At 45.6% G+C, this 24,823-nt stretch overlaps 1 protein-coding gene and 1 pseudogene across 1 annotated transcript; both read left to right on the forward strand.

Annotated features, from left to right (window-relative positions):
- Positions 1 to 1,198: 1,198 nt before the first annotated feature.
- Positions 1,199 to 2,462, forward strand: LOC122154785 (annotated as a pseudogene).
- Positions 2,463 to 7,197: 4,735 nt separating this feature from the next.
- On the forward strand, positions 7,198 to 24,821 carry LOC122154775 (protein ELYS-like). The gene is made up of 13 exons (XM_042806573.1): positions 7,198 to 7,202; positions 7,553 to 7,859; positions 10,753 to 10,936; positions 11,725 to 11,932; positions 13,225 to 13,341; positions 14,339 to 14,423; positions 17,500 to 17,650; positions 20,503 to 20,635; positions 20,723 to 20,904; positions 21,375 to 21,436; positions 23,078 to 23,225; positions 23,312 to 23,462; positions 24,177 to 24,821. Exons 1-13 carry the CDS (start codon positions 7,198 to 7,200, stop codon positions 24,178 to 24,180), a joined length of 1,737 nt encoding a protein of 578 aa, XP_042662507.1. The 3' UTR covers positions 24,181 to 24,821.
- Positions 24,822 to 24,823: the final 2 nt, after the last annotated feature.

A 24,823-nucleotide genomic window follows, 5' to 3' on the forward strand; every position in this document is an offset into this window, starting at 1 on the left:
GAAGCAGAGGGAAGCGTTCTCTGTCTGTACGACCTGTGGATTTGTGGTCAGTCCAGAAAGTTCTGCAGCGTGACGATTGCTGCCGGTCGTGTGTGCAGCTTGTGTTGTGAAACTGCTCACGTTGTTCACGGGTGGTGGCAAATCGTTATCCAGGAACAGAAAGAGCAGAAATGGAGCGTGTCATTGCATAAATGGAATAGTCTGTTCTCTGTCCCTTAAACGCATGAACTGTTATCTGTGGCAGGGAGTAGATTGTATGTTTCCCACTTTACACGTGGTGGTGGTCTGAAAGGAAAAGCAGCATTTCACTGTCCTCAGTTTCACGAAGCTCAGCTTGAAGTTAGTCTGTCTGGTAATTAAGAATGCATTAACAGACATTTTTACCTTCAGGTTATTGAAGATAGTGTGGGTACGGCAGAAACCTCAGAAGCAGCTCCTGAAACATCGCCGTGTAGTGAGCTCCATCCACCAGGCAATCTTCAACACAGCTGTGCTGCTTCAGAGCAACAGATTGAACGTGAATTGCCAGCTAGTGACGATGGTGAATGTGATGCAGCTGAGGGACACCGAGAGCTCTTTATATCTCAGAGTCATTTTCAGAGCTTCAAAAACCTGGGAAACTGTTTTGTGAAACTGCTTAACAGCCTTCTCCTCACGTATCTTTTTCTGTTTTACTGATCACTTCTGAAATCAAACCCGAAAGTTTGCCCTGTCACTTCAAGGCTCTTAGAACAAGTTAACCTTGAGACTCAGTGAGTGCTGGGACATGTTCTTTTTTCAGTAACATAGGAACGAATCGGTAAAGCTGAACTTGTCTTCCATTCCACTAGACGAGCAGCTATCTGTTCATATCATACTGACGTGCTAAATACATCTTTTCAGGGTTTAAGAAGCGGTTAACAACCACGCAGCCGCTCGGCCTCCCTCCCCCACCTGGGAATGGGGGAGGGAATTGGAGGGGCAAAGGGAGACTTGCAGGTTGAGATAGAAACAGTTTACTAATGGTAATAAAATAAAACGGTGACAGTAATAGAAATTAGAAACGGGCAATGCACCGTGCAGTTGCTCACCACCCGCTGACCGACACCCAGCCCGTTCCCGGCTAGCGATCCCGAAATACTAAGACCCCGCGATTGCAATCCCGGAAGCGAGAGAGAGCCCCTTCCCGCCCACCCCTCCTTTACATAGCAAGCGTGATGTTACATGACGTGGAATAGCCCGTTGGCCAGTCCGGGCCCGGTGCTTCAGCCGTGTCCCATCCCTGCTTCTTTTGTGCCTGCGCAAAGGCAGGACATAGGGATTTGGAGAGTCCTTGAAAGCTCAGTGTGCTGGCAGCATTCTTCTCGCTCCCGAAAAGGAACATGAACTCAATTCCAGCCCGAACCAGGACAAAGGTCACTAGATTCCAGAAGGCAAAGGCTCCCTTAATCACCTGTGACGGGAGTGGAAGATGAAACCAGGAGGCATCAAGTAGAGTATGGCATCACTGCTAGAACACACACAAGGGGACAACTGAGTGGAAGTCCAGGCATTCCCTCGGAAGGCACTCATCAACTGCTGCAGACAGACAGACTGGTTCTGTTTGAATGTCTCCTGGGAGAAGTACCAAGCGAACAAAAGGAGCACCTGAGACTTGTAGACTTGAAACGGGAGGAAATACTCGAGATGAGCAAATACCTGTGATGCCTGTTCCTCCTAGGAGAGGTAGGAAGCCTAAACTGACTAATTCAGAAAAAGTAGAAAGCAGCCATTCTGATGGACAAGCGTTGTCCGTCAGCAGGCTGCCCATAGCTGTTACTCCAAGAGGAGGATTAAGGAGAGCAGAGGAAGCTGCTTCTGAAGTCTCGCAAGAGGCTAGCGAGGAAAGTTCTCCTGCTGAAGGTAGCATTATTGCTTCTGCTCCTTCCAAAAGGACTAGAGGAAGAAAAAGTTGAGCAGGAGGTCAAGAAGCTGGCCAGAGTGCCACCGATCAGAAGATTAAACAGGCAGTCAGTCCCAGCAGAAGTGCAAGAAAACCGAAACTCATTGATTGACAATTTACTGGCAGTATTGTCAAGGATCAGGAGGGGCTGCCTAGTGACCAACTCCTCTTACCTGTGCCAACTAAAAGAGGCAGAAGGAGGAAGAGGAGTTCATCAGAAGTTTTGGAAAATTCTGCCCTTGATCTGTCTAAATCATCGCTTCCTCGGGCAGGATTTAAACTTCCTGTCACTCCTAGAAGACGCGCGAGGAAGGGGGCACAAATTTTCTTGGCAGGCAAAGAATCTGCCTGTACTCAGGAAGGCATACGTGCAGGTGGGAGAGTGGAAATCCTTGGTTCTCCTAGGGGCAGAAGAAGAGTTCCACATGCCAAGCCAGAAAAAACGGATACTCGTGAGCAAGAACTTCCACAGGCAAATGAGGAATCAGCCACACCCGGGAGTCTGGTTTGCCAATTGACGGGGTTAACACAAAGGACACAGACACCAAGTTAAAGAAATAGGCTTATTTTACCTTAAAGCAGCAGAAAGAATAAGCAAGGTAATGCACCTAGACATTACTGTTTAAAGCAGCAGAAAGAATAAGCAAGGTAATGCACCTAGTCGTTACTACATAAAGCTGGCTATAGTGATTAAGAAAGATCCATCACCAATTGCCCTCATACTTTACCATCACCCCGACCCGTGCATCAGCTGGGGAGCCCCGTCACAGCGAAGGATCAGAGAGCCTTTCCCAGAAATTGGGAAGTCCTACGCAGTGTGTCCACTCGTAGGTGAGGTCTCCGTCTGTGCTGTGAGAGGGTCTGGCTTTTATACAGTTTAACAAACAAGTCTAAACGAAATGCACAGGAGATACCTGGTAGATTGACATGCCTCACTCAGGCGTGTCCGGATCTGGCCAGGATCCGGGCACGTCTGAGGAGTTTCTGTTTTTCTTTACATTTGGGATTTATAGTTACTTCCTATTGTTTACTTACAGTTCCCAGGGATTGTTCCCAGGGTTGCATTTTCATGCTGATAAGGTGCTGGTTGCTTCATTCTGCTGCTAAGATGCTGATTGCTGGTGGGGGAATGCACTCAGAAGTCAACTTTGGTTTGAGGCCTATTGTTTGGGCCTTTTCTGTTTCAGAGTCCAGTAAGGAGAGCCCGTCGGGGCAGAAAGAGACGATCGTTATTGAAGGAGAGCACAGGGGAGGAGGCCTTCTGCCGAGGACCTGATGGCAGTCCTTTGCTGCTTGAAGACATAAACCTGTCAGGACGTGATGAAGGATCAAGAACTTCAACAGATCCTGTTTCAAGAACCAGATCCTGCAGAACTGCCATGCATCAGAAACGGCCTGTTGAGGAAAAGGAGTCCTTCCTTTTCTCTCCTCCTCTCACAAAGCTGACAAAGAAATTTAAAGGTGGGTGCGCTACGATTATACCCAAAACAGGGCGTATTTATTGCTGTTTTGCAAACCAGAGAAGACAGACCGTGAGGACGGCTTTAGGTATTGTAAGGAATGTAACCGTGCAAAATCAAAAATCCTGCAAGAGGCCATTCATCTTTTTTCTGAACTCTGTATGAGTGGGTGGCTAGTTGAGGTGGAAACAGATGAGGGGACTGCTCTGAGTAGAGTGAAATGAAATTTACGCTGAATTTTTGTTAGGAGCTCATTTTCTCTCAGTTTCAAAGCCCGAAGGGTATCTGTTATATGTATGTTTATGATATGTGCTTATATACGTTTTATAGATATGTATTTTATATATATATATATATATGATAGCCATCCTTTCCCCCCAGTGGGGAAACAAAGGAGACACGCTTCCAAGTTCCGTTCAGTTTTTAACTTAAAATGAGCTGCATCTTGCCACAAACTACACAGCTGTTTAATTAATTAGGTGATAGTTTCTCATGGGCATATACTTTGCTAGGGAGGTTATTGTGCATAGGCTTCTTTGATTAGAGTGCGTGGTAAAAAAAAGTTAGGCTTTGCTGGTGTGGCGTTGTTTCCCTCGCGTGGGGAGAACATACTTAAATCTGTAGGAGAGAGTCACCAAAAACCCAGGCCTGTTGCCCGTGTTGCAGATGTCCCCGCAGTTCAGCTTGTCAGGTTGCTGTTTGTAAAAGTATGTTTCAGCATTCGGGATTGAACAGCTGTCTGGCCAGGGTGCTGGGCAGCCTGCCCTGGCGGACCCTGCTTGAGCAGGGGGGCTGGGCCGGGTGACCTCCAGAGATTCTGGAAGGCCTTTGTCTTCAGTGTGATGCTGTGATTCTGGAATCTGTGATGCGAGGGGCAAGCGGTGAGATGTCACTGGGGGTGGCGCGCTGGAGGTGTCCTGCTGACTACGGTCTCCCTCTGCCAGGAAGGCTGCGTGTGTGTTCTGTGCTGAGGCACTCAGCACCTACGTCCGTCTGTCCAGGTACACCAAGCGGTGTGAAAAAGAGCATCATTTCAGAACTGACGTCGGGAGCTTTTGCAAACTCTGCCGTGTTAGGCAGGGACTGCACCCCTTGGATGACAGCGGAGTTTTGTCAGGGAATAGCCACAGGAGGTAGCTGGGTAAACTGGCTCTAGCGTCAAGTTCTGGGGTGGTTTGGCTTGTTTTTTTCATTTAAAGGGAAGTCAAAGCTGTGGGCTGCATCAGCTCCGGGATCTTCTCTGCTGGGGGTTGTTGGGCTAGAGAGCTGAAACTCTTTCTTCTTCTCACCTGCTGCTGTAGATTCGTGCTTATGGAGCAGCCGCACAGACTCTGCAGGAGAATCTGTAGGCTGCGCTTGAGTGAGATAAGCCTGATTGTAGAATTCCGAGGCAGACGGTCTCCGATATGCTCGCGGCCTTTTAGAGTAAAACTCCTGTTTTGGTCTGAGTGGAGAGGTGATACCCCGGTGGGTCACGCTGCCACGCGGAGGGACTTTGACAGGCTGGAGAAATGGGCTGACGGGAACCTCAGGCAGTTCAACAAGGGGAAAGGCCAAGTCCTGCACCTGGGGAGGAACAACCCCATGCACCAGCATGTGTTGGGGGCTGCCCAGCTGGAAAGAGGCTTGGCAGAGAGACCCTGGGAGCCTGCTGGGCACCAAGCTGACCGTGAGGCAGAAGTGGCCCCCGTGCAGAGAAGGCTCTTGGTGTCCTGGGCTGCGTAAGGCGGAGCTTTGCCAGCGGGTGGAGGGAGGTGAGGGCTTTTGACTCTCTGGAGCCCCCGGATGCAGTGCAAAAGGCTGTCCCGCTGTTTACTTTGAAACGCTGACAAGCACCAAAAAGCAAATGCAGCAAAACTGCTGCAAAGAAGTTGTCCCAGTTGGAACTTGATCTGTGCTAGCTGTGAATGCTCGCAGAGTGGTCAGGCTGGCTGGCTGCAGCAGCGTCCTGCGATACTGGCTTTGCCATTGGCAACGCTTTTTTCAACGTGTTGACTTGTGCTTAGTGCAGGCCCCTGACTTACACTTCCTGCCTTTCCCACACTCCTTGGTTTTGCTCTGGCAGAAGATACTGGACATATTCTCAACCCGAGTGCTTGTGACTGGACATGTAGTGGATTCCAGTGCACAGGCTTCAGAGCATGAACTTTCTTACGGTGCCATTTTCAATAGCGCAGAGAACTTGCAGAACGTAGTAACTTGGAGTAGTTTGCATTCCCATGTGTATGGAATATCTCTTGTTTAGCCACCTATTTAACCCTGTAAATCAGTTCAGCTCTCAAGTTTTGCCACCAGCACCTCTGTTTTGACATAGTGAAATACGAACTCCTTGTGGAGCACCTGTAGAAGTGTGGACACCGTCTGAAGGGCCTAGAAATTTCTGTAGTAGACTGCAGGGATGTGATGAGGGCAGGCAGTAGGAAGGAAGGGACTGGAATAAGGAATACGAGGATCTCAGAACAGGAAAATATCAGTGTTTTAAAGTGCTGTGTTCTGTTTCCATCGTAAGTGTATGGGAAACTACTTTCTGAATGATGAACTGTGGAAGTCTGTATTGCTTGCAATGTGAAATACGATTTTTCTCAGCTCGCATCTTATTAGCCTATGTGAGCAGACGTGAACTCAGGGTATTGGGTTTTTTCCTGTTATTTATCTTGTCCATACGTCTGTGTCACTTTTTGTTTGTGATCCCACAGGCATCAGAGAAGGGAAAGGATTCTCGCTTTGCTCTGCTGTGAGATTGAAAACTGTCCCGAGTGCCGCTTTTTTAAGGGAAAGAACTACAGGTGATGTACAGGAGATGATTCGCTGCATCCCGATGGAACTTGTGTCAATCTCAAAAATAGTTAGGGCTGACGTGGGTCATTTTTTTTTTTTTTTTTCTTTACAGTGAAGAGTGCGAGACCTGATGGCTCGGGTAACGAGCAGTCTGCTGCAGTTTCCCGAGGTGACTGTTCAGGCACTTGGGGAAGATGAGACAACCCTAGATTCTGTGCTGAGCGGGAAGTTTTCTGGAGGTGAGCATTTTCCTTTAAATTTGGTCTTGGTGCAAAGATGTTATTGCCTGGAGGTTACCTGAAGCACCGGGGCACCGTAGCAACTGTGTCAGGTTGGTGCTGTTAAGATGCGTCGGGTTTGCCGAGAACAGAAAGGATGTTTTAACTATTAAACGTGTTCATATTAAAACGTTAGTGTAGCTCAGCTTTGAAACTACAGCAGCCTGCACCCATCTTGTGCCATCAGAACAATTTCCGTAAGCGTTGCTGGGTCGGTGGCCCTCCTCAAATTCTAATTCAGTAAGAGGCAGTTTTCCAAAAAGTAATAGTGTTGTTTGGGGCCGTATTGATTTGTACCAGCTCAATCTCTGTGACCGTCACATGCCGAAATGTTACAGAGGCAAACCCCCCTGGTTTTACTTTTCTAGTGTGAATAAAAACAGAAGGAGGGGGAGAAGGCTGTTGAGCGCTGCATCCGTATTTCCCAAGAATCTGACAGGACGCAGATGAGTACCCAGTGAGAGTTGCTGAAAGTGGCTGAGCAGATTAGGTCATTGACTTTCTAGGTGATCTGAAAGTAGAGCTGGGTGCCTGCCCGGATGCCTGGGCTTCTGTTTAGACCAGCTAGAGTCCACCTGCCTGACTGGAAGTGCAGTGGTTGAGTTGAGTTACTCCTTGCTTTGAGTTTGAGGAAGTTCAGTGAAACAGCACGTGTTAAATTCTTCCTGTGCTCAGCACGTGTAACAGTTTGAGTTTACTCATGTGGTGCCCATTTTAAGATAAATTCTTGCTGAAGTCTAAATCCCTGCCCAAAGTAGGCATGTGGCAAGTAAAATGAATACACTAGAAACGAATTGGTTTAGATTTGCTCTACTCAAAGTAGGCTTTAGGACTTGTATTCCCCTATGTATTTAGAGGATTCTAGCAAAACCTAGCTGAATATGGTAAACAGACTAGAGATCAATATCTCGTAATCTTTATCCCAAACAATCAGAACTCTTCAGTGCGGGAGTGACAAGTACAAATGCAAAATAACAAAGGTGTTAATTTTCAAATACATTCCTTGAGGATTTCAACGGGTGGCTTTAACTACTTGACCGGAATCGGGCGGGTTGGTCTTCCTCTGCTCGGTACTTTTACTGAAGGAAAGGGCGGTGACTGTGACTTCTCGGCAGTTTTCAGTCTTCTGCTGGACCTTTGCTTAAGTCCTCTTGCGTTTCTCTTCCAGGGAGCCATGGCCTGGCGTGGCAGGCGTGTGGTCCTCAACTCCAGGCGGTGAGCTCTGTGACAGGAGCGCGGCTCTCTGCGTACCGTTTCCAGGGAGCAAATAAACAGCCTCCCACTGTGCATGTGGTAAAGGAGTTTTCCTGGCAGAAGAGAACTGGGCTGCTGGTTGGCTTGGAAGAAGCAGAGGGAAGCGTTCTCTGTCTGTACGACCTTGGAATATCAAGAGTGGTTAAAGGCGTGGCTCTTCCAGGAAGGGTACGTGCTTTTTAATTGGAGAAACGAAGCTTTTATGTTGTTAGGTGCTGCACGATCCTGTTTCCGGAAAAGCTTTGGAGCGTCTCTTTGCAGGAGGTATTTTTTCTGTATTGCGTTAGCATTCTGTCGCTTCAGAGTATCCAGTCAAGGCAGCCTTGATCCTGGGCCTAACGGTACCATTATCTTTGGAGTTGACTGATCGTAAGGTAAGTTTTGTGGTTTTACTGCAGAGCACATAGTTACCTAACTCTCCGCTTCCACAAAAAAGGGCATTGAAAACTATGCTTTTTGGGGCAGAGTGAAAAGGGAAACCCCCCCAGTCTTTAAAGTCTCTGTAGCATACATTTCCTGAATGGTTTATTCTGTCAGAAATACTGTCTTTAACATATCTCAGAGGTCTGTAGTTGTGCTGTAAATGACTTAGACCCAGTCCCATGAGTCTCAGACAAGCAAGCCGGTGACTTCAGAGCAGAACAGATTCTTTCTGTTGCCTTAGGTTAGAAAAAAGAGCCTTTAGTAAGTTATCTGACAGACTGTTGAAAGATCAACTTTCCGTGTGTGGCCCTTGAACCTCTGATTATTGAAATTGTGTTTGTGTGGAGGGGATACAGTGTTGTGATGTTGCCAATTTTTTCTGTCTTGTATAAGCCCTGGGCTCAAATGATGTGATGACCCCTAGTCTCATTGTCTTAATGCAAACAAGAATCAGCGTAAGTTAATTGAATATCAAGGTGCATTCTGGTTTTATCCTCCCAGAATCTGCAACAAGTAAATACTTCTTTCTTACCCAGCTTTCCGTAAAGTGATTTGGCTTGACTTGCTAGAACACGGGTGGCATTTTGCTTGTTTGTTTGTAATGCTACAGTGTGATTACTAGTAGTAAGCATTTGTACTGTGGTAATTTCAGAAGATAGGAGTTGGGTTGCCGCTCCACTGTGTTAGTTTGCCTATCACCTTGAGAAATCCCGGAGTTTCAGACGGAAGGGCATGCTGTGTGCTGACATCAGCATATAATCAGTAAGCAAATGACATTTGTGGAAAATGACATTGCTTTTTATAGTTTTATTTGTTAAATCTAAGTGAACTGGGAATAGGAGAAGGAAAGGTTAAGAAGGACCATGTCACCTACCGCCTCTGTGTCTACAGAAGTGACTTGAGGTCGAATGTAGTTCTCGGTTGTATTAGGGAGTTTTTCTATAGCACGAAGAAATGCCTCAGGAGAAAATGTGAAGAAACGTTGTGGGGGAAAAGTTGGCTGTTGTGTGATGAAGGTTGTGGATTTCGGAATAAAGTCACAGCTTATTTGAGTGTTTGCTCTTACACCCTAGTGCTCTGGATTATAAGCATGTTTGGTCTGTTGCTTTCATTTTGCTTCCTATCTTTTTGCGACTAGATGAGGCAGACGGGCATAGACAGGGCAGAGGTATTGCCAGTTGGACTGTTAGCTTTGAAGTTGTGAGTGTGGGAGTAAGGGTAAGCAAAACCAAGTAGATAAAACTTGTACTTGGCCACGGTCCATAGGTTTTGAATTTCTTCGGTAACTCGTACTTCCAAATTATAAGTTACGTCATACGCGTTTTGAGTCTGCTGGAATGTTTCTCTGGTCTTCACGCTGATGATCTTTAAACGTAAAATGCAGATCTGTTCTTAACATCACTTTCCACAGTACTAACAGTCGTTACTGTTTTAAGGCTTTAATGAGCACCTTTGTTTCTGGACTCTTTTCCACGTGGGTATATCTTCTGTGGACAGCTAAGCTGTAGAGTTTAACACTAGCTTAGAGTAACTGTGGTCCAAGGTGTGAAGCCCTTAGTGTTTTAATACAGGGTATTTATAGTGACCGTATAACTGCCTTCTGGAGTAAGAGTAGGTGTGTAGTCACTCAGAGAATTAAAAAAACAAACTCTCAAGCTTCGACAGAATATTGGTGTAATTCTGTGTGTGTGTGTGTGAGCATCTCTCACTGCCCTCTGGATATACACGTGAAGCACAGCAGAAAACTCAGAGTGTCAGTGGAGTATTATTTGAATGGGATTCTTGGAAAAGCGAATCTGAATGTAAGGCATTAATTATCTAAAATTGGTTTATAATGGTTGCATGTTTCAGAACTATTGAACGGTATTTTGACAAATGTTCCTGGTCTGTAGGCTTCTTCCGTAGTTGGAGTTAGCTTTTTATCCCACAAGCTGCTGTTCTTTTTGCTGCTGTTTTAGTCTGGCCTTTCAAATTTTTGTTCCCATTCACAAAAGTGCTGGTGTGCATGGAAAACTTTTTAGTTTATCTGGTTGTTACCTTTACCCTCCATGAGGACGAGCGTAAATTTTACTGAGCCAGTATCTCCCTTGAACACTGTGTAAAAATGTGTAATTCCCATGCAGATGGTGCGTCTACCATGCGACTTGACCGCTGCCTCGTGTGACTTACAGCCATGATTTATCGTAATACCTGTTTGGCAAAGGAGGCGTAGCCGGTGTCCCAGTGCCGATGGGCTGTGAGCAGTGGGAGAAGGCGATTTAGTTTTGTCTGTCTTCCTTCGGTCCCTTAATTACGGTCAAGTTTCTTGCATACGTCTGATTTTCTGTGTTTTCTTAGACTTAATTATTTCCAGGTAGCAAAGGGAGGTTGGTGAGCTGTAATAACAGAATGCGCCATGTGAGCGGAAGGTAATTCCGTTAAGTAACTGCGGGAGATCTAGTGAATGGGAAGAAGTACCAGGTGTTTGTAGAGGGCTTTATTTTATTATTTTTTCTTGATAAAATTGGATATTGTCTGTAAGCCTAATGATCCTGTATTTACCTTCTTGTTTCTGATGTGCTAATTCTGGTTTCACCTTCGAATGATTTCCGTTTAGCTTGTCAAGCAGCTTAAATACTGACTTGCACTCTCCCTGTAGGTAACTGCTGTAGAGCTCATAACTAATCACGGAGGCATCACCAGTGCGAGCGCTCGGCACCTACATCCGAGCCTGCAATGGCTCTTTGGCGTGGCAGCAGTGGCTACAGATGTTGGCCACCTACTTCTGGTTGACCTTTGCTTGGATAATTTATCTTGCAGTCAGAATGAAAGAGAAGCATCGGGTAAGCGTGCGCTTTTTAAACTTGAATTTAAAAGGAAGAAACCTGGTGTCTTTTTAACAAACAGTATGCGTGCCACTTTGCAGATACTCGTGTGCAGACATTGATGAGTGCTGATTACAGGTGGCAGTTTGACATCACCTAGTCCTGAACTGATGAAAAATGGGAGTGGCCCAGTGCTCCCGCTAATGCTGTAAACGCCCCCCTCCCACCACGATCCCCATGTCCCCGTGATTCTTGCCGGTGAGCTGTAGGGATTTCACCGTCTGAGTCGGTGCAGCTGCCTGGCAGGAAGTTGTGCCGGAGGTGCCCTATTTCTTGGGAACGTTGTTCTGCTTCTCTTAGCTGACTTGGGGCAGATCTTAAGCTTGCTTTTTGAAACAAATCCGACTTTCCAAAATTCATGCATGTGGGTGAATGAGATCTCCGGTTGGTGTATTCAGATGGCATACGCTGTTCCAGCTAATACAGCAGTGGCTTTGGGAGTTGATGGCACTTCAGATAGCTTCACCGTGAAGCCCCAACTCCTGATTTCCAAAGTCCAAGCCGAATTTGTCGCTGAAGGTTACGCTTTTACCTGGTTTTGCCATACGAGGGAGAATACCCGTCCGATCGGAGAGTTCTTATGTTCTCTGAATACACAGAAGACGGCAGTAGCAAAAGAAGCGTTGCATAAATGGGTATTTTGCCTGGGCTGGTAGAATTAGGTTACCCGTGTAGTCACGTCAGTGTTGAAAATGCAACGTGAATGGCATAACACATTCATTCCTTGTGTGGTTTTGTGTGTGTAGATCTGGAAGTTGCCAGTGGAATTCCTGTGGGAGTTCCAAAGAGAAGAAAAACTGTGGCCAGAGAAGGGAGACATCTCTGTTTTCAATTACAAAATCCTTCGGGAACAGCAGTATCAACCCTGAGCTACATAAGCAGAAGCAATCATCTCGTCGTGGGTTTTTCCGATGGCTACCTGTCACTGTGGAACATGAAAACGTTGAAGAGGGAGTAAGTAGGCCTTTACACTTGGCTGTGCCTGGCGGTGCACCGGTCTCCATGTTTTGCCTAAGGAAGGACGTTAATTACAAGAGAACTGTTTCCGGGACTGAAATTTTGCATGTAATCTTGGAAGAATGCTTAGAAATCCTCTTCTGACAGAGCTGTGAAGTCACACAAGGCCCGAGCGGACCGCCTTCTCCCCAGTGGACCGGGATTGTTTTCCTTACTGTGCCTGTGGATTGAGGCATTGTGGAAAGCGTGCTTCTTTGGGTTATGGCAAGCAGTTAGGACGTGATAGAGCTGATTTTTATCAGACAGTTTCTTCTTTCGGTGGCATTTGGTGAAACCAGGAAATGTGTGTATTTCGATGAAACAGATCTTAGAAATGCTTTTTCTGAAGAAGTTACTGCAATTAGGGCATGCATTGAAAGGCATAATTACATTGCTAGTGTGATTTTGGTGGTGATATTCTTTAAAGTGTCCCGGATGATACTAGTGAGACATGAAGAATCAATAGCTGGTCTGTGCCTGAAAACATACTCTTTCTTACGTGTCAGCCTCGACCGAAACAGGGGAGTGAGCCATTCTGAGGCAGCAATGCACGTGAATGAGAGTTTGCGTGGAACACTTGGAGATGAGAATAAGGGACATGTGAACTCACGAGGAATAGAAAAATTAAGAGATGATTTTAAATCTGCCAGAGAGCAATCTCGCTCGAAATATTTGTCCAAATTCGGGTAGGGATTCACTTCAGCAAATCTGCAGTGCCTCTCCGGAAACTGTTGGATGCCTAAATAGACAGTGGAGGGATAATTAGACGGCAAGAAGCGACTGTGAAGGTACAGATAAGGTTCAGAAGTCTGGAAGAAAGGGGCTTTACGTAGTCCAAGTAAAGAAACGAGGAACTACTTCTGTTTGGCACTGGTTTACATTTGTTCAGAAGATACGCTGCGTTTTAAGTTCAATCTTGAAGTAGGCTACAGCAGCCAGAACAGTCATTTGCCTGGCAGCTGCAGTAATCGTCTGTGTTCCTCCCCCTCAGGCAGAGAAGGGCATAAACCCAGGCTGTTCCATTGGATGGACAGTAATTTCCTCACCCTTTGACAGTTGCATAAAAAGTAGTTGCTTCCTTGACTCACTTGTTTGAGAGGGAATTATGACCTCTGTACTTTGAGGATAAGCACAGAAGGTGCTCTTTTCTCAGGAGATGCTTCTAGCCCTCTACAAACTGTTAGGGCCAGTAGGATCACCTCTTAATTTCTTTTCTTTTCTTTTTCTTTTAAATTTCTTTAAACCTGTAGGGACCACTCTCAGCTTGCAGGAGGAAGGATTCCTGTCTATGCTGTCACTTTTCAAGAGCCTGAAAAGGATCCTCGCAACTGTTGCTACTTGTGGGCTGTTCAGTCTACCCAAGAAAGGTGAATAAACACTTACTATAAGCCACTGATTATTATTTTTTTTTTTCAATATTTGTCCGCATACAGTTGATATATACGTGCATATATGTTTCGTTTGTTCAGCTGTGCAGACGATTCTCTCAGGTACGGAAGCCGTTAAGCTTATAATGCAACCTTGTCAGGATTTAGCAGAAGTGAAGAGGGACCTACTGGTTCCTGCCTCCCGAAAGGAGGCAAAGCAACAGCGGCTGTATTGTTGTGCTCGCTTTCTTAAACGCTTGCTTTGTATCTTGATGACTGCTTCATGATTTCTTTGATATTCGCACCGTGGTATGAAACTGCCGCTGAAAGGAGCCGAGGCTGCAGACCTGGAACACTAAACGTGCCGCTACCGCAGCCTGCTGCCCCGGAAGGAGGGAGGTGACAGTATTGCCTGTCACCTCGTGCCAGCTTCAGCAGCCTCTGGAGCCTTCACGAGCCGGTTCAGCTCACCTGGCACAAAACGCTCACTGTTGAGCAGAGAGGGCGATGGTTTCCTGCCGGGCTAATGAATCAGATCAGAAGGTGGAAGGGTGCAGCGTATGCAAGAGAGGGACGGGAAGTTTGGTGGGGAGGGGAGGGGAGGGGAGAAAGAAAGACCTCTCTCTTTCAGCATCAGCAAGCTACTTGATCAGCCCAGCTGTCCAGAGAGTGTCAATCTTTTTGGGTGTGACTGTAAAGCAGTTTTGCTGGAGAACGCTTCACGGTGAAGAACCGTTTCCAAGAAACGTTAGTCCATACAGCATATTAAAGCTTTCAGACTGCATGGTTGGCATTTGTCCCCAAAGCTGTTAGTGCCAGCATTTCCTCCTTTGTGTTTTAGCCGCTAAATGTGACCGGTTGTCATGTTTTGGGCAGTGGGTTTTTCTTTTCAGCAAGAGCATGCTATTAAGAAGGCTTTGGTCTAGCTCTGATGAGGTGATGACAAGGACTATAAAGCAGCTTTGTAATCACATGTCATAATTTGTACCTTTTTCAGTGAAGGTGACGCTGTGAGTTTACATCTGTTGCAGTTACTATTTCATGAGAGAAAACGCCTGGCATCAGGACAGGTCATGTACGAGGTAAGACGTGCACGTATGTCAAAAGCTGAAAACAGTAATTTCCTCTTCGTGAGTAGCAGTTGAGTTGGCTGGGCTAATACTTGCCGTCAAAACTCAGAGCTGACTAAAAAAAAAATGTTTTGCCGAGTCTTCTTGGGCGTGGCCTTTGTCCGTACTTCTTGAGAACAAGTCATACAACTTCACACTGCAGTGTCGTGTGTTCCAACTAGATTCGTCTGCAAAGAGCCCATATACATGCAACTCCCGAAGAGGCAGCAGCTTTTCCAAATAAAATTCTTCTTAACTGAAGATGTGAGTAGCACCAGATTTCACCTCAGAGAGCTGAGGTCCTTCAGCAGCCTTTAAGAATGGGTCTACTAGAAATTCTGCTTGGCACCGTTTTTAAAAAAGCACACCAAAGGATTGAATAATGTTGTTGTGTTTGTGACCTGAGAAAGCTGTGGTGTAATTACTGTAAGACTTCCTGACCCTCTGCAGACTGTCCAATCAGTAGTACATTCACAGGCTTCCAGCAGGTGTCAGGCACCAGTCTCTGGGTTTGAGATATTTTACTCCCTCTGCTTCCCTGTGCTGAGTGCTGTGGAAGATTGAAACAGGAACCAATCTCGGGAGGGAGTTGAAGAAGGAACTAAACAGCTGGAGCCTCCGGGGAGAAAAGATGGGTTCTTCAGCTCGCTTCCAGATGAGCCGTGTAGCTTCGTACTGAGACCTGATGATACCTACTGCCCCCCAAAACAACTCCCAAGCCCCCCTCCCCAAACCCCAAAGATGCATTAAGCCAGGCCCTGTGCTCGACGGTGGACACTTTCAGTCTCAGAATACTTCCTTGTAGTCAGAGATTGGTCAGTACCACATGGCTCTCTGCCTATATGACTGGCTGAGTCAAGATCCTTGTCCATCTTCCATGGCAGAAAGTGTAAGAGTTGTTCCCGATTGCCAGGCCAAGTTTGAGTAAACAAAGAGGAAGCTAGCGTTGACCCTCGTTCATTGAATAGAATTCAGAGGAAGTTGAAAGACTTGTGTCTACTACAGCAGTGCTTTACTTTCCAGGAATCAGACTTGAGGCTATGAGACAGTGCAACTGACTTCTTACCATGGTAAAAAGTCACAAATAGGAGTTTTGGAACATGTGGCACTGTAGTTTTGTAAATAAGCATCAGAGTTGTGTCTCCACTGCCTTCAGGGCTGGTTTAAGCCTGTGCTCAAGCAATTAATGTAACGGAATGTTGAAGTTATGCTTACAAAGATCATTTTTATGCCATCTCAGGAGTTGGTAAATCTAGTGCCCCCAGGCGTGGCCATGCAGCACATCTTGGCCCTTGTCCTACACAGTGCCTGCGGCTGGACAGAGTATAGAGGCTCTGCTTTCATATCCGAGTCTGACCAGCGCATCTCGTTTGAAAACTGTCCTTGTAGTTTACTGGTCCACAAAGTAATTACTTAACACCTTCCATACAGCGGAGTTGCTCAGCTTAGATTTGCTTGCCCCAGTGGAAAATGTAAAATACAGTGGTTTGCTTCAGAAGGTGTCTCAGGCAGGAACTGGTATCTTCTTTCCCTTCCCCTCTGCCCCAACTCTGTGGCTGTTCATAGATGAATAAGAGAGGAAATTGATAGCCGTTCAAATTAATCTCCAAAAGGCTTATGGAGTTTGAGGACTTTATCTGATGCAACGGTCTTTTGGAATGATGGACTTCTCATTCTGGACAACATCATTTATTATAAACTGGTTTTAGTGATCGTTCCTTCTGTAATGAAAACGGGATCGGTTGCTTGGGCTTCATGCTAGTTTTTCAAAGAGGTGGTTTTGGCTTCTCTACTCTGCACGTGTCTGGTGGTGTCTGTTATTGCAGAAGTTACTTGATAAAATAGAATGAACTGTGCGTGCTTCAGAGCATAATTCAGCATTTTTCTTTTCAGTAATGAAAGACCCTTTTTTTTTTTTTTTTTTTTAAAGCCAGCCTTGATACTTATTAGTAGTATTTCCTAGAACGGTTAAGAGGAGGTTTGTCTCTTCTCAGATTAGGTGATTTAGGTGTATCATATCAAATCCTATGGGAGTGTACTGTGTCGTACCAGTTCATTTTAGAGCTCTGAAAGTTTAGGAAACTTCGGTAGAGTGTGGTACAATTGATTGTTGTGTTGGTTTTTCCTTGGTGGTAGTATTTTGTGTGTTAGGTGGGAGGGGGTGTTGGTGAGTTGTTTTTTTGTTTTTGTTTTTGTTTTTGTTTTAAATTGTAGAGCTGCTATTTGTCAATACACACAATGATGTGTTGCATGGTAGACAGCCTGAACAAATTCTGTATTTGGAAAGACAGTATTTCAATTAATGCTTCCCTAGGAAAAGGTGGTATCAGAGGTTCAGCACAATCCTGCTGGGGTTTCGGTATATCTCAAAGTAGTTTGCTGGCTCTGTAGTAATTCATGATCCTAAACGCCTTGGCCGCGTGCCTCCCACATCCTCTCTGCTTCCCCTTTTGCTGGTGGCCGTGCTTGATGAAGGAACCGGGGGATATTTCACCCATTAGTGTGACAAGATTAGAGGAGGAGCTGGTAAAAGCTTATGTGGTTTGAAAGGAGACGGTTACTCGGTAAGAAGTCCTCACAGCTACTACAGAGGGATGTGTTTTCGCTCTGGTGGTGTGCCAGTAGATAACACCTCTTGACAGAGCTTCAGCTGCTGTAGTGCCAAGACTTCTCTAACATCCTCAGTCCTGTAATCAAGAGCAAAGAGCTTTGCATGCGTATGTATCGCCTGATTTCAGATACCTCTTTGTAGATCTGTCCTCCGGTTTGTAAAGAAACCCTGGTGTTGCAAGGATTTCTGCAAAACATGATTAGAACCGAATAATGATAGGGGAATGCTAAATTTTGAAAATGTGCAAAGCCTTTACAGCCAAAGATACCCCTTAGGATTTGACGCTTGATTCTCTTGCGTGCCAGATGTTGTTTCTGTTTGCCATCAGAAAGAAGCTCATGGGAAATACACAGTATAAGGTGCATATTATGTTACATTCTGGTACATAGATTCTTTCATATCGCCAAAGTGACCTTTTGTCTCTCCTTTTTTCCCCAGGGTTTGGAATACTGTGACGAAAGGTTCAGTTTAGATCTCACGTGTGGAGTCTTTCCCTGGAGAGGGCCGACCGGCAATACCAAATTTCTGAGCTGCCAGACTGTAGAAAAATTTCCCAAGCCGGTTGACGGAGAGGATAGCGTTAATGAAGGTTTGTTCTGATGTCCGTGCTTGGTTATTCTAAAAAAGTAGTTTGGGAATCTAAGCAGTGAATGTTGTTCTGTACCCACAGAAAGTCAGAAAGTCTTGAGTATCTGTAGAGACGAGCTTGTTGGGCTTATTTAAATAGACAAAGAGTTGCTTGAGTTTTGTGGGACTTCCTTAAGGGGGAAATTGGGGTTTATTTTGTGCTTGCTGACATGCTATAGCACTGTATAGTAGGGCCATCTCTGCAACGTTTGTCAGTCATTTTATTCCTCCAGCTGTCTTCTTGGAAAAAGAAGATCATTCTCTGCGTTGCTTAGGAATGTGATCTGAATATTTTTTTTTTCCCTGTTCACACCTATGTCTGTATCTGCACCCAGCTGGCGGCCACTCACAAGTGGTGTTCCCCAGGCCTCAGCATTGGGGCCAGTTCTGTTTAAGATCTGTATCAGCGATCTGGATGAGGGGATCGAGTGCACTTGGGTCACAACAACCCCACGCAACGCTACAGGCTTGGGGCAGAGTGGCTGGAGAGCTGCCCAGCGGGAAAGGACCTGGGGGTGTCGGTCGGCAGCCGGCTGAATGTGAGCCAGAGGTGTGCCCAGGTGGCCAAGGCGGCCAAGAGCATCCTGGCTTGTATCAGCAATAGTGTGGCCAGCAGGACTGGGGCAGTGACCGTCCCCCGGTACGCAGCCCCGGTGAGGCCGCACCTTGAAGTTGAAGGTTCTGGAGAACAAGTCTTAGGAGGAGCGACTGAGGGAGCAGGGGTTGTTTAGCCAGGAGAAAAGGAGGCTGAGGGGAGAGCTTGTCGCTCTCTACAGCTACTTGAAAGGAGGTGGGAGCAGGGTCGGGGTTGGTCTCTTCTCCCAGGTGTCATGGATGGGTATACTAACACGGTAATAGTTTGGCAGCAAATTGAGATTTATTAATGAGTAGCAGCACTTAATCATTAACCACTTGAATGATTTACAAAATAATTCAGTAAAATACGTTATGATTAAAATAGTGACTTAACTGTACAGATTCAAAAATGACAAGAATCGCAATGACTTACTGTGTGGTATCCTAAATCTATCTCTCCATCTCTCTATCTCTCTCTCTATCTCTCTCTCTCTATCCGTATACCTATCTGTCTGTCTATCTGTCTGTCTGTCTATCGATCTATCTACGTATCTATCTATCTATCTAAGTACATATGTTTATTCATAAACACAAGATGTACAAACACACAGACAGACAAAAATATTTGGATCCAGTGAAATATGTATGTACCCACACTCGTAAAAACAGCTGTGTATACCCAAACACATAGATAAGTAGAGAGGCGGGTGAAGAAAAGCTAGCCTACGGTTAAAATTTCCCTCTTCTCAAGCTTAGAGCAAATACTTGCAAAGCATCATCATTCCTCAACAGCCAATAACTGAGACCCGAGGGGGGCGACTTTGCCCAGCCCATCATTGGCTTCGACAGCAGACGGTGCCTCGAGGAGTTGATAGCTGAGAGGCGTCCCAACTCAGGGGAGATGCTGGTCACAGGCCCACTGCGATCCAGGAGAAGAGCTCAGAGGGTCTCACCTGGGGTCACTGTTTATGGGCTCCAGGATAACTGACTTTCGTTAGGGACTTTTCCACTCTGGCCCAGCTCCCGTGATGAGCTATTTGGGTGTTTTCCACCAGTTGCGCAGGCCCAGAACTTGCTGGATGCGCAGTGCTGTTATTGCCCTCCCTCGGCCACTTGCCAGGTACAGAGGTACTAGTCTGTCAGGAGGTGATGGACTGTTACTCCTGCTCCCAGGTGATAGGGAGAGCAGGATCCAGGATGCAGCGGTAGCTTTCCTTGACCATGTACACAGTTAAAACTCTTATGGTGTCTTTCATTATCTTGCAGTAATTAAATATACCTCTCTGGGTTTACAAATCCAGTTACGCTCTGACCATATCTTCGAGCCTGCTGCAGTGATAACTTGCATAGCCGTTTGTTTTGACTGCGTTAGTCACCTTCCCCCGCTTCTTACGGGCCTTGACTTCTGTCTGGTGTCACAAAGACACTTGCATGACCTTTCTAGGCTATTTCTGCTGATTGTCTTTGACTTAGTCCTGAAGCGGCAACTTCCGTGTCTTTTGTGATGCCATCCTCGAGCAACGGTGTGTCAAAATCTAATCAAAGCACCTTTGGATTTTCTCCACTTGTGCCATGTTTCTGAGAGGAGTGCCTTCTAAAAACCTGTTGGAAACAAAAAAGAACACCACTCCCCCAACACCCCCAAGAAAACCAAAAAAAACCCAAACGGCAACAAAAAAAACCCCTTTCTGCCTCCTTTTTCTGAAGTATGAGGCATGGAAAAAATACCTGTAACTTTTGTTTCTGTATTTGTTTTGTGTGATAATTGTGTTCTTTCGGTGCGGACATGCAGGAGAGGAGCTGTTCTGAAAATGTGTGGTTGAGACAAAGCTGGAAATTAGTAATGCTGGCTAAGTGATACAAGTGTATACGATGACTATTTGTGTGCTTTCTAAAAGAAGCAGTGTCTGTGTTCCTAGCATATTTTTTTTTTGCTCAGCTGTTCATCTAGCTAAATGTCTTGTTCAACTCTTAATGCGTGGCAAACTTAATAAGCTACTAATTATGTATCTGATTTGGCTTGGAACGGATACAATCCGAACAAGAAAAAGGGGCAGGATGCCTGGAACCTGTCACAGAGGTGTTTGCTACTCCGTGAATTGTTTTTCTTATTCTTAGTCAGTGTTGTTTTTGCATGAGTGGTAGAACAGAATTAAACCAAACTAGGAAGCGGTGCTTTAAAAATATCGGATACGGCATGTTTTCTACAAATAAGAAACAACGTCTTGTCTTTTACAGTAATATCTCCTGAGACCAGTGTATCAGTCTTCAGCTGGCAAGTGAATACGTATGGTGAGGGAAAGCCATCTACTTACTTGGGTGTATTTGACATTAACCGCTGGTATCACGCTCAAATGCCAGATTCACTGAGGTAGATTTTTCTTAGCTTCTTTTCAGTGTCCCCCCAGATAATTCATCTGAAAGTTGGCATTTAGCTTATGCACTTGTTTTCTTTAAGGCCGGAAGAACTCCTTCACGACTGCCCCTATTTTGCGCTGTGGTCACTGGATACTGGACTAAGTATGACTTCTCCAAGCCTCGTTTTGGATATTCGAGTACGTGAGCAGAGTCTCTGTCGCGGAGTGCCTCCTTCCTATCCACCACCTGATCAGTTTTTTAATCCAAGCTCCTATAATTTTGGTAGGTATTTCACTGCTTTTTATAGTGATAAGCTCAAACTGAGGTCAGATGACATGAAATAGTTCTCTTGTTCTCTGTCACTCGAAAACCAAACCCAAACCCCCAAACCCCCAGCTCCCACAAACCCAACTCAAATTACGTTGCACTAAGGTGGGATTTAAAATTGTGAAACACATCCGAGAGTGTGCTGAGTTTTGGGGTTTGGTGCTTTTATGATAGAGCCTGCGAAGAGGTGATGGTTATAAAATGAAATGACTTTGAACTGAAGCTCAAAGCACAGCACCTCGATTGCGCTAGAGATGAAAGTTCTAGACGCAGTAATTATTTTTTTAAAAAGTCTGTAAGTGATCTGGTGAGGAAGATGGGCACTGAGATCTGTCTTTCCAGATACTGCTGTTTAAAAACTGTAAACTGGTCATAACGTAACTGTGAGCGTATGGAAGCTTGTCAAATGTTGGTTGTTTCTGCAGATGGTACGTGCTTGCTGAACTCCGGAGTTGTCCATATGACTTGCACCAGCTTCCAGAAGGAGGTGATCATTTACCGAATCTTTATTGAGAATGTGAAGAGATGGACCTTTTCCAAGTTTTCTCCTGCACTGCTTTCACTGTCAGAGATGGGTTTATGCTCGTCCTGCCCACCCACACGCATAATTGCAGTTGTACCCTGCCAGTTTTATGCAAATGAGAATGTTTTCAGTCTGCTCTTGGAACTGTAAAGTGAGCACTGCCTCCTGATGAAGCGCGATCCGAGACTGAACGTCTAGAAGGGAATACAACGTTGCTCTAGGAGCAAGAACAAAAGCGTTCCTAAGAAGAAAGCTGTTTCTTCTCTATTACCCTTCAGTCGCACTGCCTGTGTAGTCTTGAGTTAGGGTTTTGATCCCTGGTCTGCTTGAAAAAGGAGGACAGAATGGAGAAAGTGAAAAACTGTGTTTGAGAAGTATTTGAGAAGAAATTTTTTTTTTTTTTTTCCCGACCCTGGCCAAATTCTAACTTCCAAGCCAGGGCACAGCTTGTGGCAAATAATTTTGAATTAAGTTTCAGCTCACTACGTATTGCCAACATAAATCAGCCTCTGCACAGAGAGGCTTATAAAGGCTCATGCAAAGCGTGATTTGAAGTTGTGTGTTAGTTTTAGCTTGTACAGAAAGTAATTTGTGTCAGTGTTCAGGGAAAAAGAAAGGCCCGTGTTTTGACAGAGAAGGGAGAAAATACTTAAGCATTGCAAGGGCCAATATTTTGTTTTACAGGATTTTTTTTTAGAAACTGTAACTGCTAGTTTGGCTGCCGTCCTTACGACTCTACGTAGTAATGCTTACTCGGATTGCTAACGCAAAGCATATTGCTGATGTGAGCTTCCCGAGAGTCTAAGTGAACAATTATCCTATTTCTCTTAGTGGTTAGCCAGACCCTTAGTGACTGAATAATACTGCTGTCTTAATCTGTAGTTTTTGATTGACGTTTCAGACCTTGAATTTTTTGAAGAAATCTGGTCCTTTAATACGTGAAGCCATTCATGATAGCTGCAAGAGGTGTCTTGCAGCTGGCTGTCTGTCTCCCAGGCCAGCTGATGTCCAGCCACCCAGTTTGGGTCAGGTGTCTGCCTATGAGGGAATCAAGGGGGAAATACATCCATCTTGCCTGACAGGGCTGTAGAGGCTACAAGACGTGGTAACCTGATGTTCCCATTATTTGCGAGTTGCACTGAGCTGCAGGTGTTGGCTTTAGTCAGCAGAAGTGATAGTACTCTTAGATCCAAACTAGGGAGTTTGACAGGGAACAGCCCTGATAGGCCTGTCTCTAGAGACCCGTCTATAAATTCTGTGCCACAGATACGCGCAAGGAAGCGTGCAGGCCGTGCTGGTCATGCGCAACACAAAGCATCTTTGCCTCAGACCCCCCATGGCCCCCGTCGGTGTCTCCGAGCGTTGGGCTCAGTGCAGCAGCTGACGACGGGGGGGTCTCACTGGGATGCGAGCTGTTGCAAACATCAGCTGGCTGCACCAGACATGATCACCTGCTCCCAAGGAAGTGGGCTGTGGTAAACAATTACTGCTGCCAGCTCCAGTACAGCCGGCACGTCGTCCCGTAACTTCATGAATGACTTGCTGCTGTTCTGTGCAGTGCACTCGCTGTAATTAGTTAACTGCTTTACGCTTTTTATTCATCAGAATGATCGCCATCCTCGCTTCAGAGAGGGGGCATGTGCCAGAAAGTCTGAATTACGCCCATATCGGAAGATCCTTCCTAGAGTTCAAAGGCAGCTGGCTGCAGAGAGAGCCAGGCCTTACCATTTGCCTTCGTCGGCCTTAAGAGGAGGTAATTTTTAGCGCGGGGAATACAGCGGTCAAGAAACGCTCACTTTGATAACACAAGGCTGATAGGTTTTCCCTTGTGCTTTACAGTTGCGAGACCAAAGCCAGTATCAAGAGCAAGAAAACCAGCCAATTCAGGATATCTGGATATCATAGCAACTTTCATGAGTAATGTGTTATCCAGAATTGGAGCAGCATGGGCAGGAAATGAGCAGAAAACCTTTTCCTCACGATATGATAGGTAAGCAGCCTTTTCACAAAGTTCAGTTTTGAGCTACGTGTGTGGAGAGGAATAGCGAAAAATCCATTTGGATTATGTTAGTATTCTGGAAGGAAGGTGTACCTGAATAAACTTTGATTGGCTTTTTTGTAATCAGTTCATCCAAAGTAATATTTGGAGAGAGAGTTTTTCGGCTATGATAATCTTATTTAGGCCAAGACCTATACTGACACGATGGTAAATGTGTTTTCAAGAATTTAAGACAGCTGAAACTAGAACTGTGGTTGCCACCAAGCTCTCGGTGTACTGCTTTTGAGACACTTGGTTATGTGGCCAAACAGGGATCTTTGACCGCTTCCTGCCCAGTGTCTGCTTCGTTTCTGCCTTTCCTTCTTAACATCGGGCGGAATTGTAACGAGCGGAAAAGAGGCTGGTGGTTGTCAGATGATTTTCCTTCAGGGGCGATGGTCAAATAAACCTGAATTCCGGTATGTTTGGACTTCAAGGGAGTGAAAGTCAGTTACCTTTCCCTGTTTGTTCTAGTGCTAGAGTTGCAGAGCCACCAGCCGTACCTCGTCCTCTCCCTGAGGCAGAGTTGCAGTGTGGTTTTTGGGACACTAGGGACACAAATATCAGTATATGTTGGGGGGGTTTTTTGTCTTCCCTTTACAAAAACCACCTGCATGTTATTGACTGTGAGGTTTTGTTGGCTTTTTTTTTTGTATTTTAATAAAGGTAACCAACGATGATATAGCACTGCCTGGGGATTCATGGGAGCATCATCATGGAATGGCGGAGGATGCATCGTCTGAGACTAGAGATAAGGCAACTGTGCTTACTCTGAGCAATCCTGAGGAGGATCGTGCTGAAGTGGAAGCGTTTTCAAAAAGCATACCTGGAGATGGTTTGGAGAAAATGGATGTCAGCAAAGAAAACAGCAACTTCTCTGCCCGTTCAGACCAAACTACTTTGGAGTATCACGATGCAAAATCACCTGGCGGTTTTTCATCTGTTCCCATGTGCCGAATCGCAAATAGCTTAGCTGTTGATTTCTGGTGGCGAAAAAACAAGCTACAGGCAGCAGCCAGCCCGTGTTTTCTCATGAGTTGATAGGCAGTGCTTTTCACCTCTTAGTCTAGGCCAATCTGAAAATACTATGAAATTGTAGACTCTCAAGTAAGAAGGTAGCAGTTTTTTCTTATTTTGTTGGTACTTTTGTCTTCTGTGCAAAACTTGCAGGTTTCCAATCCAGGAATGCTTTTTTTTTTCTTGGCAAAGTAGTCCAGGTAACGAGTCTCTTGGATGTGCTTGGAGATAAATGTTCTGTGGTTCCTGTTGAATTCAAGCCGTTCCTAAAATAAAATGTGTTTTTCAAAGCCCTC

The sequence above is a fragment of the Tyto alba genome, unplaced genomic scaffold (genome assembly GCF_018691265.1).
Source record: "Tyto alba isolate M040663 unplaced genomic scaffold, T.alba_DEE_v4.0 Super-Scaffold_47, whole genome shotgun sequence".
Classification (NCBI taxonomy): domain Eukaryota; kingdom Metazoa; phylum Chordata; class Aves; order Strigiformes; family Tytonidae; genus Tyto; species Tyto alba.